Source organism: Lutjanus erythropterus, chromosome 17 (genome assembly GCF_056507025.1).
Source record: "Lutjanus erythropterus isolate fLutEry1 chromosome 17, fLutEry1.hap2, whole genome shotgun sequence".
NCBI classification, from domain to species: Eukaryota; Metazoa; Chordata; class Actinopteri; order Lutjaniformes; family Lutjanidae; genus Lutjanus; species Lutjanus erythropterus.
In genome coordinates, this window is record NC_139333.1 from 4,068,719 (window position 1) to 4,085,897 (window position 17,179).

The 17,179-nt window shown below is 40.4% G+C and overlaps 1 protein-coding gene across 1 annotated transcript in view; it reads right to left on the bottom strand.

Moving 5' to 3' along the window:
* Positions 1 to 3,668: 3,668 nt before the first annotated feature.
* Positions 3,669 to 17,179, bottom strand: part of caskin2a (CASK interacting protein 2a) — a 94,466-nt gene continuing 80,955 nt past the window's right edge. Inside the window, exons 13-21 of the mRNA XM_084740948.1 lie at positions 15,520 to 15,641; positions 15,122 to 15,203; positions 10,247 to 10,320; positions 10,049 to 10,159; positions 8,918 to 9,019; positions 8,544 to 8,682; positions 6,030 to 8,270; positions 4,976 to 5,213; positions 3,669 to 4,241 (exon numbers count right to left, since the gene is read on the bottom strand). Of these exons, the coding sequence (XP_084597074.1) occupies positions 4,145 to 4,241; positions 4,976 to 5,213; positions 6,030 to 8,270; positions 8,544 to 8,682; positions 8,918 to 9,019; positions 10,049 to 10,159; positions 10,247 to 10,320; positions 15,122 to 15,203; positions 15,520 to 15,641 (3,206 nt within the window). The 3' untranslated portion in view covers positions 3,669 to 4,144. The remainder of the gene's footprint in view (positions 4,242 to 4,975; positions 5,214 to 6,029; positions 8,271 to 8,543; positions 8,683 to 8,917; positions 9,020 to 10,048; positions 10,160 to 10,246; positions 10,321 to 15,121; positions 15,204 to 15,519; positions 15,642 to 17,179) is intronic.

The following is a 17,179-nucleotide window of genomic DNA, read 5'->3' on the forward strand; positions in this document are numbered from 1 at the left end:
CCCTCACGCCTGGCCCTGTACCCCTCAACTTTGAAAAGCTTTTTTGCCACCCTTCAGACATTTATTTTGCTTTTCTGGCCTGGAATCTGGTCTCCAGCAGCAGTAGTCAGCTGTTTGAATCAAAAAAGCTCTGATAAACCCTGCATACGCTACCTGCAGACAGACAAACGTAATGACTAGCTGGTGAGGAGAGGAGCATTCAATGGCTGAAGAGCCAGATGTTTAAATCAGGAGTTGGTGGAGACCAAAACTGAGCTAAAACAATCAGAAACACAACTATAGTTGAACACTAATGTTGTTTTGTGTCTGCTAGCTGTGTAAATGGGCAACTGCTTCATAGCCAGTTCATTACTGCAGTACCATTTCATATGTCAGTGTCAGAAACCAACTATAACTCTTTTAACCAGAGGTCCACCACCTAAGACCCTGAGATGTGACTGAAGCTCCAGAAAAATCAGCTAAATGTATCCTGAGTTAAGATTTTTTGTTAAGTTTGGTCAAACTTAACAACCGTGTAGTTTTTCCACCGTCTTGAAGGGGTGTTCAGAAAAAACACGAGACAAATTTTCACCCTTAATACTGATTTTTAGTTCAAGTTGAAACATTTTCAGCTCATGTGACTATATCCTCACATTAATTTGCACCACCCAGGGGAAACTATGGAAAGCCAAGGAGGTCAAAAACTGACGCCCAACCATGTCATTCCAATTTGTAATCAATCTGACCAACGTAAAAGGAAAGGAAGAAAAAAAAATAGATCCTGCAAGTCATTATAATAAGACTATAACTTTCTCAAATTACTGACTCAAAATACTTTCTCATTTTGATATGTTAAGTCAATATTTTGAGAATTTTTTTCATGAGTTACAGGACTTTTTGTCCATCACTTTGACAGAAATGGGCTTCCATACATTTGACCGTCTATACAGTCACACTGCATTAATAAAAATCCAACTCACTCTCTTCAGTACAAATTCTCCTTTTAATGATCTCCAGGATGATACAGAACTCAGTGGAAATATTAATAACAAGTAACAGGCATCCATCAAAATAGAACAGAGGAACCAACAGTGCTAGAACGTTATGTTTTGATGTCAAAATGCCTTACACCTCAAAATTAACTGCCTGATTTTGTTACAGTACACCCAAATCTGTTCCCTGCTAAAGAACTTTGAGTGCTGTTAAAAAAAAATCAGAGACAAATGTAGATTTAAAGATGGCTGCTGCAGATAATGGCTTTTCTTCTCTGGCCTCATTGAAGGAGGACAGTTCACAAACAGGCATTCAGCCCTACGATAAGTGTCTGGCAGGGGGTCAATGACTGACAGATGCATTCATAATAAAAGCATCTTTTTTGTTCAGTGAATATTCTATAAGGTGCATAAAAAGAGGGATGGTAAATGAAAGTAAAGTGTAACACAGTGTAACAAAATTCAGAGTTTTTTGAAGGACAATCGGAAAACAGTTCCTTAACTCTAAAGTCAACTTACAGTACGATCCCTTTGAGATATCTGGCTTCAATAAACCTGCTGTAACACTGCTGACATTCATTCAAACTCAGTCACTGCAGCAGTAAAAAGTAATTATTCTATAAGGTTCAAAAAAACAAGACGATAAAGCCAGAGTTAAGACCAGAATTATTTTGTGAGAGGTTCCTGTTCTTCTATGGAGTCTGGAGTGTGCAGGAATAATTTAAAACAAGCGTAACAAAAGTCAACGTTAAGAAGATTTGAAATAGATTGACAAAAAGTTAGCAAATCAATAATCTAATTTTCTCTCTTTCTGTTTTGCAATTATAAATTCCTCTCAGAACTGTAGTTTCCTTCCTTAAATTGAAGCAATCACAAAATGGAACCAAACGATAAATGATAAAGACGACCTTCTTTTACTCAAATACGTTTATGTAGCAGGTCAAACCAAACCAACCAAAAGTTACATATGACAGGCTTTTAACTTTTAATTTTGTGATTACGTTTAAACTGATACAATAAGGAAATAAAAATAACAATTGTCACTAATGATTTTTCATAATTTTTTATATTTTAATTTTTCAAAAATGTGTTTTACTAAAGGTTTAATGTCGAGAATAAAGCTGAAATGTTGAAATACTATTTTGACTTTATTAAAAAAGAAAGAAAAAAAGATTTTCTGGCCTAAATGATGAAATAATAAACAAATTCCATGTCAGAATTGTACTTTTCTACTTTAACATTTTGTGATTGCGTCAAGCAGGAAGTCTGACCAAACCAACACAAACTTAAAATTCAATATTGTGATTCTATTTTAAAATGTAAAGATAAGGAAAACAAGGTATAAGGAAATAAATATATAATTTGTCCAATTTAATGCTTTTTCACTATTTTTTTGTACTTTCAGTTTTATAATACATAGTCTGAATGCAATAATATGTGTGACAATGTATTGATTTTTTTGGTAAGTGGGTAATTAATTTCACAATAATGACCTCACTGTTCATTATCCCTCACATAATTAAACCTGCAGGAGTTTTGAATTATTCCAGTTGCACACTCAGAACTCCACACTGTCAGATCTGTAGAAATCTGAAGACTCCTCTATGTAGAACAACTCTGTGTTCAGTTACTTTGAAATAATGAACGATTATCTTTCAGAACGTTGAACTTACTCGTAACAGACAACCGGCTGAAATGTTTCAAATCATCTCCTGTTCTTTGGAGACGGCACACTTACAGTAACTTCACTCCGTAGCACCCTGAGGCTGAGCTCACCTGTAAAACCTTCCAGACTCTCAGTGGGAGGTGGACTGAGCTCCACAGTCTCACCTGATAAACATCTTTTCACTGACAATAATCCCTCGCTTTCTGCTGACACAAAACTCTTAATGTGCCTCCTGAAGAGGAGAAGAGACTTTGGTAAAAAAAAACATGTCAAATTAAATCTAATACAAACATCTGGAATATGCTGCTTTTAATACAATAAACAATATTTTCCCCATGTTATAGACAGTAAGAGTGGAGTCAGAGGAGTGTCTCTATTCATGAATAACACAAAGGTTCACAGATGTATTTCAGGATTTTTATAGAAATGATTCTCTCCACAAAAAATATTTTTCAATGCACACAAATATAAGTTATTGTATATAAATGTAAAAATCTAAACTTTTTAAGAAAAAATAAAGTTCAAAAATACAAAATGTATTTTAAAATAGCAATTTTCACTTCACTGCTTGATTCATAAATCTATTTTTTACAACAGGGAATTATCTGCAGCCAATCAGATGGCTTCTTCTGTTTCAACCAATTACTGAAGCGTAGATTTGAGGTTGTTATTTAATGTCGTCACATAATGTTAATCCTATGGGGACTGACATAGCATTAACCTCAATGTGGAGTTTTGTGAACCTTTTTTTTTTAATATATATAACTTTATATGATTTTTTTTACATGTATATAAATTAAACTTAAGAAAAATTAAGAAATTAAAAAAATATATATCTGCATTGAAGAATATTTTGGTGTGGAGAGCTGTTTAATTATAAATCCAGTATCCATAAATGAATTTATGTGCACATTCATTGATATTGACACTGATCAGACTCCATAATAAGCAGCAAATATATAATACAGTAATGCTAATATACAGTAGAATGATTTAAACAGTGAATCAGTCAACAGGAACTCCGTTTGTTAAAAAAAACAAACATACAGAAGTATAAATATTCTCAGTATAAAGATATCTGACTAAACACATTAACAGTGCCACCATAGACTTAACTATACATTTACAGGTAACGTGTGAAGAAAATGGACCCTCATTCCCTTTAGTGATAACAGACTGAACACACACACACATCTGGAAGCTGAGCTCGCAGCTGCTGTTTGTTGTTGCTCCAATAACATTCCCAGGTGTGTGTCCTAAGGCGAAGTGCTCGCGTTGAAAAACTGGGCAATATATTGAGGAAAAGTTGTGCAGGAAATCCTCAAACATGCACTTGTTGATTCATCCAGAGTCGTGAAGAGGTGCTTAGCCCTCCACCGTTCGTTTTCCTACCAGCATCAAAGGTTCATCTGATCTCCTGTTGGCTGGCTGCTCTCCATCTTTTTTCTGTTGCTCTGCTGAGAAAGGAACTCCCCCTGAAAGTCCTCTGAGGCAGACTTTCAGGATGTCACTCCAACATGGCGTCCAGCTGGTCAGCCAGGTCATCAAACATGTTGCCGATGTCATCCAGAATATTTCCTGCTGCCTTCACGGTGCCGCTGCCGCTGTCGAACACACAGGACAGTGTTACAGTCCTACTGATACAACAGAGTCACGTTGTTCTGAGTAAACATCCTGTGTCTTATTTCTGTAGTTTTATCCATTTATGATAAAACTGTACTCACTACACAACAGTTACAATGCTGAGATCAGGGAACATGAACCCTGCAACAAATAAAGTGGTTTAACTTTATTAGGTGGAACTGAAAGTTATGGAAGCACATTTCTGGCAGTGTGGTGGACAACAAAAAAGATAAAAGAATGACAATGCTTAGGCCTGCCATCACTGAGATGTGTGCACTAGCTAATTTTTTGTCATTGCTACAGAAAAAGAGGCATGCAAGATTGGCTTGCATAAGTAGGTTTGTCATTATTTTGGATACCAAGTCATTATTTTTAGATGCTGAGTCATTACTTTGAGATGCTAAGTCATTATTTTGAGATGCTAAGTCATTACTTTGAGATGCTAAGTCATTATTTTGAGATGCTAAGTCATTGTTTTGATAAAATCTTAACTCATTGTTTTGGATACTAACTTATTATTCTGAGAACGTTTCTCATTACTTTGGATTCTACATCATTATTTGTGATACTGACTCGTTATTGTGAGAATGTTTCTCACTTATCTACATAAAAAGATGTTATATTTTACCCATACACAGTCCCGACTGTGAAAATGACATTTTGTGGCGCACACAGCCACCCTGACCCTGATGTGACTATGGATCAGTAGTCTTACCCGTCCACACTGCTGCCCTGCGCCAGTTTGTTCTCCACCACCTTGAGAGCGGCCTCCAGCGACGTGCTGGTTTGCTCCAGCCTCTTCTGAGCCAGCACCTCCAGGCCGGCCACACCAACCAGGGGTGTCCGTGCTCTCCCTGCCTGAGCCAGTAGTGCCGAGATGGGGTGCAAAGGGCCCGGAGCCGGGGAGGACGGAGCAACAAACGCAACGCTCTGGACCATGTTGAGGTTCAACCCTGAGGGGCAAGAAGGGATTAATCTATCATCTAAAATAAAAGCATTCTGAAGCAATTTTGGCCAAAATATCAGTCTTTAAAGTTGCTTTAAGTAAAAAATGACCCTCTGCAAGTCCCGCCCCTTTTTGCTCTGTGTTCCACAGTTAGAAAACCTGGCCCTTCAGTCAACTTTTTCCTTTTCTGTTTCCAGTACTAACATATGCTACAGTCCAGGATTGTCTACGTTGAAAAGGAAACCGCATTTTGAAGATAATTACAAGACCTGTAAAAGCAACATATTCACTTAAGTTAACTAATGTAGCTAGCTAGCTAGCATTTGCATTTAAGTTAGCAATACCTAACTGAAGCAAAAAGTTGACAGAGATACCAAGTTTGCTCACCAGTCATTGAAGCACACAAAAGGGGTGGGACATCTTTGACCACCTGTCAAATTCATACTTCATACTAACCCTAAATTAGGGGACAGCATAAGTTAGCCATGCTGCTAGGAGCCCCAAGTGCCAGAGGCCAAAACACACAAGAAAACCACTTTGGTGTTATTGTTCTTACAGCAGCCTGGATGCTACAGTGACTCACTATCATCTCTTGAGGTACAAAGTGGTATTATGGGACAAGACGGGCAGACACTAGACACTAAGCATGCTAATCTCTACATGTATCTCTGCAGCACACAGATGTCTCAAAACTGTTGTTTCCTCACATTCTGTTGATAATGTTCATTAATTTTTGGATGTTTTACAATAAATTCTCACATATGGTCCATTTAAAGAGGCAGATGTAGTCGAAAAACAGGTTTAATTTTTAAGTTGGTCTTACCTGCGGTTGATGGTGAGGCCACGCTGGGCTGAGGGAGTCTTGATACGGAGAAAGCAGGAGCTTTTTGTGGACTCTCTGGCATGGACATGACTGTCTGTGGGTGTTTGACAGACTGTTTGGGACTGGGTATACACGTCTGTGTGTGTATGTTGCCCCCCAGCTTTGGGGAGACTGTGTGAATCTGTACACTGGTGAGTTTAGGAATGGCTGTTTGTGCACCAGCTGGTACTGAAGCAGCTGACTTCTGGGGAGTTGTTGGTCTGCTGTTCGGGGTTTGTTTGAGAGGACTGCAAGGTTTTGAGGACACTGGAGGCTTCAGGCCTTTTCCCATGGAGCCAACTCTCTGGAAGACGATCCCCTGCTGCTGAGACTCGTCGTCACTCAGCGTGCTGATGTTGTTATGTATGTGGTTGTTGGTTTGTGGGTGGTTGTCGTCTCTGCTGGGGGTGGTAGCCTCCTCAGGTGTCGACGAGTCTTTGGGCTTGTGTCGTCTTTTCACTGTGTCAGACTCTTTCAGGTTGAACTCTGGGAGCTCCAGGCTGTTCGGGGTCTGGACCCGACCCTCTGAAGGAGAAGCCTTGAGTTCAGCTCCTGATTGGGCGACAGCTGCTGTCCTGGGTCGCTGTTTGATGGTGAGGTTGCCCTCTTCAGCGAATGGGAGGTGGTCGCCGGGGCTGTGCTTTGGAGACGCTGTTGCACTCTTTGATAATCTTTCAATTTTCTTTGCTTTCTCTTTCTCGTCAAGTGTTTCTCTCTGTCTGCCAGTCTCTACTTCTGTCCTCTCACTTGCTGTCCTCCTCAGGCCCCCGACGCCCAGAAGCGGGACAGGTTTGGATTGCTGTAGGATGACATGAGGAATCATTCCATGTGGAACAGCCGAAGAAACGGGGCTGAAAACAGGTGAAATGGCGGCATGAGGTGGTGGAATGTCTATCCTCCTGGTAAGACTGCTGCTGCTTCCCTCCAGCCGGGCGGCGATGCTCTGCATGCTGCCCGTATTCTCTGTCTCCACCCCTCCCTTCACCTCTGGCTCAACCACTTTCCCGTTCCCGGGTTGGTGTTGCGGACTGCTACTTACCGAGCTCATCCTCTTGGGCGGTGGTGGCGGCGGGCCTTTGCGTCGGGATCGCACGGCGAATGAGTGGCTGCGGTTGATGTGGCGTTGGGGACCTGTGGCACCCATGTGCCCACGTCCTGGCCTGCGTGACAGCGTGGCGTAGGAGGGCATGGCTGCATTGGAAGAAGAAGTGCAGGGCGGAGTGGGGTCGTCGTCTTCATCTGGTTCACCATCGGACAGAGCGTAGCGAGTCAGGCTTTGGGCGCGCTTCTTGTGCGGGCCCCTTTGAGCGTCATTAGCTGGGCCCTGTCCAGGCCAAGGTCCCAGCAGGGGGACAGCTCCAGGCAGAGGCATGGAGAGCATCCATGGAGTGCCGTTGACGCCTCCTGCCTGGGTGTGGAGGTAACTGAAGACCTTCTGAGTGGGGGAAGGCTGCGGGGACGGAGAGGTCGGCGAGGCGGGTGGGTGGTGCTGAGGCTGATAGAGGCGGGTTGGGGACTGGAAGTGTTTGGCTATGGGTGGGACAGCCGGATAGGCAAAGCGGGGCATCTTGCTGGGGGTGAGCGGAGGTGTGAGGGGGGAGAAGGGGAGTTTGTTCGGTGTAGCAGAGCGACTCTGCTGCTCCCACATCTCTGTGGGTCTCTGTCTGCCCCTGCCTCCAGGACTGCTGCCTCCACGCTTGGCCTCCTCCCCCACACCGCCCCCCAGACTCTCCTCTGACTGGCTGCATGTCCTTGCTGAGGGTGGTACAGCTTGGTGATCTTGAGAATATCCTGAATTTCCCGAATTCCCAGAGTTCCCTGATCCCCGCGATCGCATGCTGATGCTCTCCTGACTTACCGACATGGCAGCAGGAGTCACGCCCCTGATGCCGAACGCCTCTGCGGCTCCTCCACCTCCCACCCTGCCCTTCATAGCGCTCTGCAGCTCGGCACTCAGCTCGCTGTCCTGGAAAGAGAGGAGGGCCCTGGGGGTGTGCGGGGAAGGGCAGCAGTCGTCGCAAGGAGAGTCGGAGCGAGCGTGAGCGTGCACGTTGTGTGTTGGCGTGTGTTCTATAGCCACCAGCTCCAGGGCGGCCGGGGGCTTCCGCCGCAGAGTCCCACCTCCAGCTCTGTCGGCATGGTTACGAGAGCGCTGCAGGTCACAGAGTCTCTTAACTGCTAACATGAGCTTCTTCTGATGGCCTGAAACACAGAGACAGCATCATTACAATCTTAAAGTAGAGTGGAAATTCAGAATAAATCTGTAAAATTCTAAAAAAACAGACTAAAGCCTCAGCAAGTCCTCCCAGAGGCTTCAATTTTCCTCACACCAAAAACAAGTTAAATGTAAAGTTTATTTCTGAGGCACTCCCTTGTTAGCATAACTGGCCTGAGATGACTTGTCTGCAAATATGTTAAGGTTGAAAAGTAAATTCAAAATAGAACCATCAACATCCTCACTGAATAATTCCCAACCTAGTTTGGTGATGCCTATCTCCTGCAGGTCCTCCCAGGTGATGTCTTTGACTATAGTGATGGAGTCATAGCCGTTGTCACACAGTCTCTTCTGGTACTGAGGCAGCCCGATCACACTCAACCACTCCCCCAGGTCCGCCTGAGCAGTAACAAGCACACAAAGAGACAAAGGAGAGAGAGGGGGTGATGAGACAAACAAATCACAAAAGTCATAATCACCCTGGATGTTGTGCTTTGCTGATTTTAAGTAGCAGTTACAATTGTTTGAGCACGATGGCACACACAGTTAGACACTAGTGGTTTGAGTTATTAATCCAAGAGAAGTAGCTGCATGTCATAAAGATGTGAGTGGGACATGAGAGGTGTTTCCTCACAGGAATATAATCAGGCAGCCACTCTGGGATGCTCAGCTTGCCGATCTCCATTGAGATCTTCTTTCGGTGGCCTGGTTTGGTCACTCCAATGGCTGTCAGGTCCTGAGAAACACAACCCATGAAAGCAGAAAACAAGAGCAGACATTTCATCATTCAAATATTGGTGATTGGCTGCTGCAGTACAATAAATATCCACGTTTCATGTTTATTGCAGGCATGCCAACTCAGTTAATTTGATTACATGAACACAACACACACAGTGTTGCTCAATGTGCAGCAACTGGAGGAAACAAGAAAAACAGCAAAGTGAAATGTTGTAAATGTTTGGCTTCTGGCAATTTCCGTTGCTCTTTAGCCTTCAGTTTGCAGCATTTCTGTATTTGCAGCTGTCTCTGCTGTCAGATTTGCTTATATTTTATTAATAGTCAGCCTTTTGTTCTGAGCTCTGAAGTGCAGTGCTTGTAGCGCTCTGCCACCATGGTGCTTGTTGAAGATGCCATGTGTAGCAGTTTATACTGATTTATGTAAAAACAGCCACTGAGCTATCCCAACTAAATTAAATAATAGTTAATAAGAATGTTTACAAGTATAAACAAAACAGACAACCATGATTAAGACAATCAGTATGCTTCTCAGGTCTGTAATGTCAATTGACCAAATGAATGAATTCAAATGAATGAATGAATGATACCACTTTACATTACAGCTCAGAAATAACATGGTGATAGTTTTGTAATAAAAGGGTAATAATTACCATACCATAATTAATTAATTACCAAAGTAACAACCAAGTTATAGCTTGGTATTAACAATGTGTACATCTTGGTATGAGACTGAAAATTATATAACAGGGTAATAAAGGGCCAAAAACAAAACATTTAAAGAAAGCAACGAGGCAAAATAGTTTAGTAATATGGTGATCTGCTAACAATAAAATTGTTATATCACTGCAATTTTGCTATTTTTGCAAGGTTAATAATAAGCTATTACCTTGCTATTACTTTGGTAATTACAGTGTATTACTTATTACCTCTTGATTATCAAACTATTATCTCACTACTGCTGAGCTGTAATATAAAGTGCTACCCATATGCATGTATTGACTATAAGAATGGTAACTGGAACACACACCTCAGGGGTCATCCTGCTGATGGTGGGTACATCATATCCTGTGTTGATGAAGTTGGATGTGTACTGCTCCAACTCGAACTCACACAACCACTGATAGATGGCCTCAGAGTCCTGACAACAGAGGAGGGAGGGGTATTTATGAGACTTCTTTTTCTCACACACACACTCACACACAACCAACCCTGGTACTCGGCTCACCTTGCCCTCCAGAAGCCGCTCTGGCCTCACGAAGCCTTTCTGAGGAGTGCCGTTGACCTGCCGACAGGAACCACCTAGAAAACACACACGATCAATTGTACAGGACGACAACCTGCGCCTTCGTTTGTGAGTACAGGGTCAAAGACGGAACAAAGACTCAACAGTGACAAGTTTCTGCTAAGTGTGTCAAAGCTGTACGCAAAACACTGCTAAGAATAACAAATGTGTTCAGTTACTAATATAGTCTGCATTCATTTCAGCCACGTCAAGATCAGTAAGTGAAGTCATGCTGGATCAGTCTTCTCCATGCAGCTGTCTACGTGTGGCGGGCTTGTTGTTGGGTCTCTCCAGGTGAGTAAAGGTGTGTTATCTACCTTATCTGAAAACCCACTGAACACACTCGTGACTCATCTTTCTGTCAGTCGTGACACATTAGCACAGACCTCTGAGGAATGCACCTTTCCTCTGTTTCCTCCAGCTTTGCCTCTGTGTTGCCTGAGGCGAGCTTTTTGATCACTCCCGTTTTCTTTCTGCTCTTTCAGTCAGTCTGACAGACTCCAGCTACCTTTTAATTAACACAGTTCACAAAAACCTTTTTCTTTAAAGCACCTTTCTGAACACCAGAGGTGGCAAAACTGCACACATTCTTTACTCACATAGAAGTACAGATACTTGCTTAAAAAAAGACTGGTAAAAGTAGAAGTACTGATTTAACTTCTTTACTGCAGTTAAAGTGAAACAGTACAGGCTCAAAGTAGGAAAGAAAAAAAGTTGTCCTCTGAAGGACATTTCTACTGACTGTTTCTAAGTGAAGCTGTTTAATCCTCACCTTTTCTCCATGGTCAAGTATCTCTCTGTCTTCTTACATCTTTAACATTGTTTTTGTCTTTTTCCGTCTATTTTATCTTTTTACATCTTTTATGACATTACACTGTTACACTGTTTTCGTCTTGTTCCGTCATTTTCATCTAATTATGTCTTTCATGTAATTTTTGTCTTGTTATGTATTTTACATTGTTACATTGTTTTCGTCTTGTTATGTATTGTTACATTACTAGCAAGAGAACTTAAGAATGTTCTACTTATGCTAGTTATGTCTGACTCAGAGGTAAGACTGACACCAAAACACGTAGAACCCTGGATGACTGCATGATTGGCTATTTATGCGCTGGCTAGTCCTGACTGGTTGTTTGATTCAGAGGGGTGGGCTCTCAGGAGACACACCTTTTTTAAAGGAACAGCTGTTATTATTGTTGAAAATGAGTTCAAATGTCTAAATTCTCTGATTTCAATTTCTTAAATGTGAATATTTTCTGTTTCTTTACTCCTCTCTGTCAGTAAACTCAATATTTTTAAGTTGTGGACAAAACGACACGACATTTAAGGACGTCACCTTGGACTTTAGGGAAACAGTGATCAACATTTTTCCCCATTTTCTGACATTTTGTGGACCAAATAATTGAGTCACAAACAAAATCATTGGCAGATTGACGAACATAATGGTTACAGAAACAACTTGAAAAACAAGAGTCAGAGCTGCAATGATTAATTGATTATGAATCAATTATTAAAATAAATTACTAATTATTATGATAATTGATTAAGTCTGAATATTTTGTGGTTTCTTTACTCCTCTCTAACAGCAGATATCTGTGGGTTGCGGACAATGTTTGAGGATGTCATCTTGCAATTTGGGAAATACTGATCAACATTTTCTGATATTTTATAGACCAAACAACTAATCGATCAAGAAAATGATTGACAGATTGCTGAAAATAATTGTTACAGGAACAACTTGAAAAAGTTTGGACCCTTAATTGATTGATTAATCAAAGAAATAATCAGCAGATAAACTGACAATGAACACAATCATTAGTTTCAGCCCTACAGTGCCTACTGCAGCTTTAAAGTCACATCAAAAGTTTAGCATAAAAGTCACTTTTCTTCCACTTTTTTTCAACTAGACCCGAGGCTATCCCGCGTCCCTGTTGCTTTTCTTTCTGTACTCCTCATTTGCTGTGTTGTTGGAGTTCTATTTTCTCTACTTTGTTGTGAAGGTCAGGGGCCCTGGTCTCCCAAGAGAGTAAAACAGCACCCAGTGGAGAGGTATTTGGCTTCAGGGCAAGACACAAAACTTCATCGACTTTTGGGTGGAGAAGAAGGCTGCTCCTCACAAAGGCCACATAAAGTACACTCCAAAAAATATTTGACAAAATATTACATATTAATAAAATTAATATTACATATTAATAAAAGCTTGTCAGTTTTTTACAGGTAGTTTGTACCTGAATTTGAATAGTAATGAAGAAAAACATCAAAAAATAGGACTGATGTTAAATCTCTGTACTTGAAAATTCTATTTTCAAGTTGAGAACCGTATTAATCTATCAGGAGCATTTTCTCTGTTCTCATCTCCACTGTCTCACTGCCTCCACATCACAATCTCAATAAATAAACACTGAGGTGAGCAGACTCCTCTGATCACATTTAACAACTCATTGTAGCGACAGACCTGTCTGATCGCCCGCAGCCCTGCGGAAACATCAAACATCCCATCAGATCCGTACTCGAGTTCTTACCCTTCAGGAGGAACGAGAGCGGCAGAGCTCCTGATGTTTGGCACTTCATCCTTCCTTCTGCCTATCCTTCACGCAGAGCAGACATTTCTTCAACTTCAGTCACTTAATCTCCTCTCGTTCTCCTTCATTTAACAAACAGCTTCTGCTCTCTCTGCTTCTGTTTCTGTCTCCTCCCTCTGACCACTCCCTCCCGCTCCTCATTTCTCTTCTCCACTTTAACCCTCCTTCCCATTCAGCCTGAGGTCAACACAGATCCTCTGTTTCATCTAACATGTCACTCCTAGATATTTTCAAAGGCGCTCCTCAGCTGATAAAGCTTAAGTCCGGAGAAAAGCTGCAACAAGTGCACCTTATATGATTTTTCTGCACCTGTTGTTCAGATCTGTGCTTGCGTGCACAGGCAGACACATTCTGCTGGTCTTTTTTGTTTCCTCTCAGAGGTGATTGAGTGCTTTTATGGGCTGTGTGGTTGAGAGTAGCTTGTGGTTTTATTGGTTTCTGTGGTGAGGTGATGTAAGCCTTTTCTCCCTCCTTCCATCTCATTTCCTTTCAGACTGACCGCAATAACAGCTCAATCTGCAGAACAGAAGCACAACTGTCTGCTATATTTGTCTTTATTTGCATTCCTCTGGTATCGCTAAGTCCAGAGATGTTGAAAAGTTAGAACAGCAGCCACAGCTTTGATGCTGTTTACTATGATGTAGGGCCAAAATCACCTGTTCTTGAATAGGTCATTTTATATCCAGATAACGATACATATCATGACATAGCACATTTTCTATGAATTAAATTCATTTTAAGGCCTGTTTCTCATTACATTTTGAATTTTGAACTTGGCAAATAAAATGTACTTATCATTTTTCTCCTTTTCTTTAAAAGCTTTGTGCAAGAGTTCAAACGAGCCTACGTTAAAATATCAAGATAAATATAAAACACTTTTCTTGGCTGCTCAGAGACCTTCTCTTATTTGGAATGACCCCATTTTGTGTTGCCTTCATGCAAATTGCATCAGTGCAGTGCAGAAAAGCACAAAGCATTGTCCACATGATGAAAAACTTTGCATTAAAGAATGTGATTTGCAACATAACGAAATAAACAAGCATGATATTAAATTAGACATTTTTCTAATGTCTCACGATATATATTGTCATATGGTACAGCCCTAAAATGATGCACAGCTTATCCTAAAATGTATCTGATTCTCAGGAAATCAAGAGGTTTTACTTGAGTTTACTTTCTAAGTTTGTTTGCTTCATCTGGCAGTATTTTGAGACAGATAAAGAAACTAAAAATAGAAAAAAAATATGTGTCCACCTGGATGGGTGCTGGATCATCAAAAATATTTTGACAAATCTGCTGTGTGGATCAGTTTGTTTCAACTTTGGTAGGATTTCAAGATACAGCAAAATACTATTCCAATCCTCTAACATGCAAATGGAAAGTACTATGGATTTTTAGGATAGACATTAGGTGAGATTTTAGTAAAAATATTTTGAGAAGAAGTTCCACAATTATGAGAAATAAGTTGGAATGTTAGAAAACAGAAAAAGTCATAATATTAGGAGAAGAAAATCTGTAAAACTAAGAGAACAAAGCCAAACCATTTATGGGAAAAAGTCTTTCCATTCTGACTTAAAAATCATGAATTTATGAATATGTGATTAAAATAAGTAAAATATTTAAAGAAAAAGTACAAGAAAAAAAATGAGAAATCTGTATTTTTCAAGAGTTAAGTCAAACATTTAGCAGATGAAGGGTATTGTGTCTTTGCCATTCCATAACATTCAGTCCATAACTGACATGTTTTGAGGCAGCAGTTAAAGCACAGCAGGGAATTGCTTTTTCCAGACAGCTGAGTAAAAGAGCGCAGAGATCAAAACACAAGTTCACAGCATCAGAACAGGATTAAAGCTCGGCCTTTGGAACTCTCTGGAAATGAGCCAGAAGCTATTGTGAGACGACTGTGCGCTGCACTTTATCTGAGGAGGTGGGAAAGTTAAACAACCCATGCCTTCCCCACCTCTGTAAATGTGAAGCTCACAGCCTCTCTCCTAAAACTTTTAAAGGGACACGTCAACCCAAAATCAAAAACACATATTTTTTTTCTTACCTTACCTGTTATTTATCCATCTAGATTGTTTTTGTGTGGGTTGCAGAGTTTGGAGATAACAGTCACTGCAATACTATGACTTCATTCTCAGATTTTTTTTTATAGAAAAGAGCTGGGACAGACAGAAAACTTATTACAATTAACAGTATTGTTAATAAACAAATGGCGTTGTATTCCCTGACTAACCTGTGGTTCCATCTGCCTGTTTGCTGAGGTCTGCTGCTGCAATGTGATGATGGTCTCCTGGTTCACCAGCAGAGGGAGCCAGCTGCACGCAAAACACATGACGGAAGATGGAATGAAGAACGCTGAATTACTGAGGTGCACTGCAGACATTATCCACCATGGAAGGTCAGATCACATGTTATTAAAATGTTAATTCAATACCTGAAACAAGGGAACTACAATGACTATTTGTTAGCATCAAGCTAGTGGAGAAATCAGCTGTATTCTGACATTTCACAAGCAAGTTCTATGTCATTTTATACACTGCACTGGAGGACTTGGTATGGAGAGTTTTTACAGAGTAATAAGGGAATAAGATTTTTCATGTGGAACATCCTTTTTGCAGTCTGTAGTCTAACCTTGTCTGCATTGTGGCGATTTTGAGTCCCGTTCTGTTTGTGTCCGCTCTCTGAGCTCTGGCCGCTTCCAGCGCTGCGGCTGCTGCCCACACTGCCCGCACTGCCAACACTGTTTCTGTCACCTGAGAGAGAAAGAGAAACAAAGAGGAAGAGAAAGAGAAAACACAGAGAGAGAAACTGCAGTGTAAAATGAGACCTGCAGAGAATCTGAGAGTTACAAAATCAGGAGGGAAAGAAATCTTGTAGGATGTAATTGTAGGTAAAGGTATGTGGTCTGAGTGCACTGCAAAAACAAAAACAACTCTAATAAGTCTTTAGCAAGTTCCATTTACCCAAAAAGGATCAGTTCGACATATTTGGAAAGACATTTTTTGCTTTCTATCCAAAAATTGAATGAGAAGCTGGATACGACCCTCGTGTGCAAGTACTTACCCAGGGCTGGGAGGCACTTAGCTTAGCTTAGCATAAAGACTGGGAGTGGGAGGAAACAGCTCTGTCCAAGTTCAAAAATAGACCAATCAACAAGTCTGAAGCTCACTAATTTTATATCCTTTGTTCAATCTGTAGCCTACATTAACAGAAATATAAAAATAACAATTAGTGCTTTGGGGGGAAAGTTACATGGTGTAACTATTTCTTGACTAACAGCTATCACATTTACATTTCTGTTTGTGTATGGATATAACAAACAAAATTTAATGTGTTGATTAGTGAGATTTCATGCTAAGCTAGAGAAATTACCTCCCTGCTGTAGCTCCAGACTCAACACACAGACCAAAATATCAAATTATTCCTTAAAAAATAAAATATTTCAGAAATTAGAAAGCAAATATAGACTGTAATAGAGCTTTTTCACACTTCAGTCCAGAGCTATCTTTAACAATATCCATCTCTCCACCACTGGAACTCCCCCCAAGGACTAGGACCTATTGGACTGCAGGTGCCAGGGTCTAAATTAAGTTCCAGAGACATTATTTCACTTTCAAAAAGTACAAGAATTGTCGGGGTGGGTTGCAGTGCTAAATGTGTAATTCAAAAATCTGCAGGCACAAGCCAGTTTGTTTTTTATTCAGTGTGCTTAAACATATCAGCATGGAGTTATAGAAGAAAATATAAGACAGATGGGCCGACGACAAAGTCCAGGCTTTATTGAGCATTTAACCCTCTATGGTACACATTGTGATGCCAGTGAGGGAAATGTGTTTTTATGTCTCAAAATAGACTAAATAAACATAATCTGAAGAAATTTTATTTTTATTTTTATTTTTGGAAGTTTTTGGGGTTCGTTGCATGTAGGCAACATTGTACCATAATGGTGCATAAGTGAAAAAGAACGTTCCTTTTCCAATTTGAACATTGTTTATTTCATAAACATATGCAAAAATATTCAATAACATCAAGAAGTCACAATTCATTTTAAATTTTAAATGAAAAAGAATTATGAAAAGAATTTAAATATATATGTATGTATGTATGTATGTATGTATGGTCATATATATGTATGTATGTATGTATGTATGTATGTATGGTCATATGTATGTATTTATGTACGTATGGTCATATGTATGTATGTATGGTCATATGTATGTATGCATGGTCATATGTATGTATGTATGCTCATATGTATGTATGCATGGTCATATGTAGGTATGTATTCTCA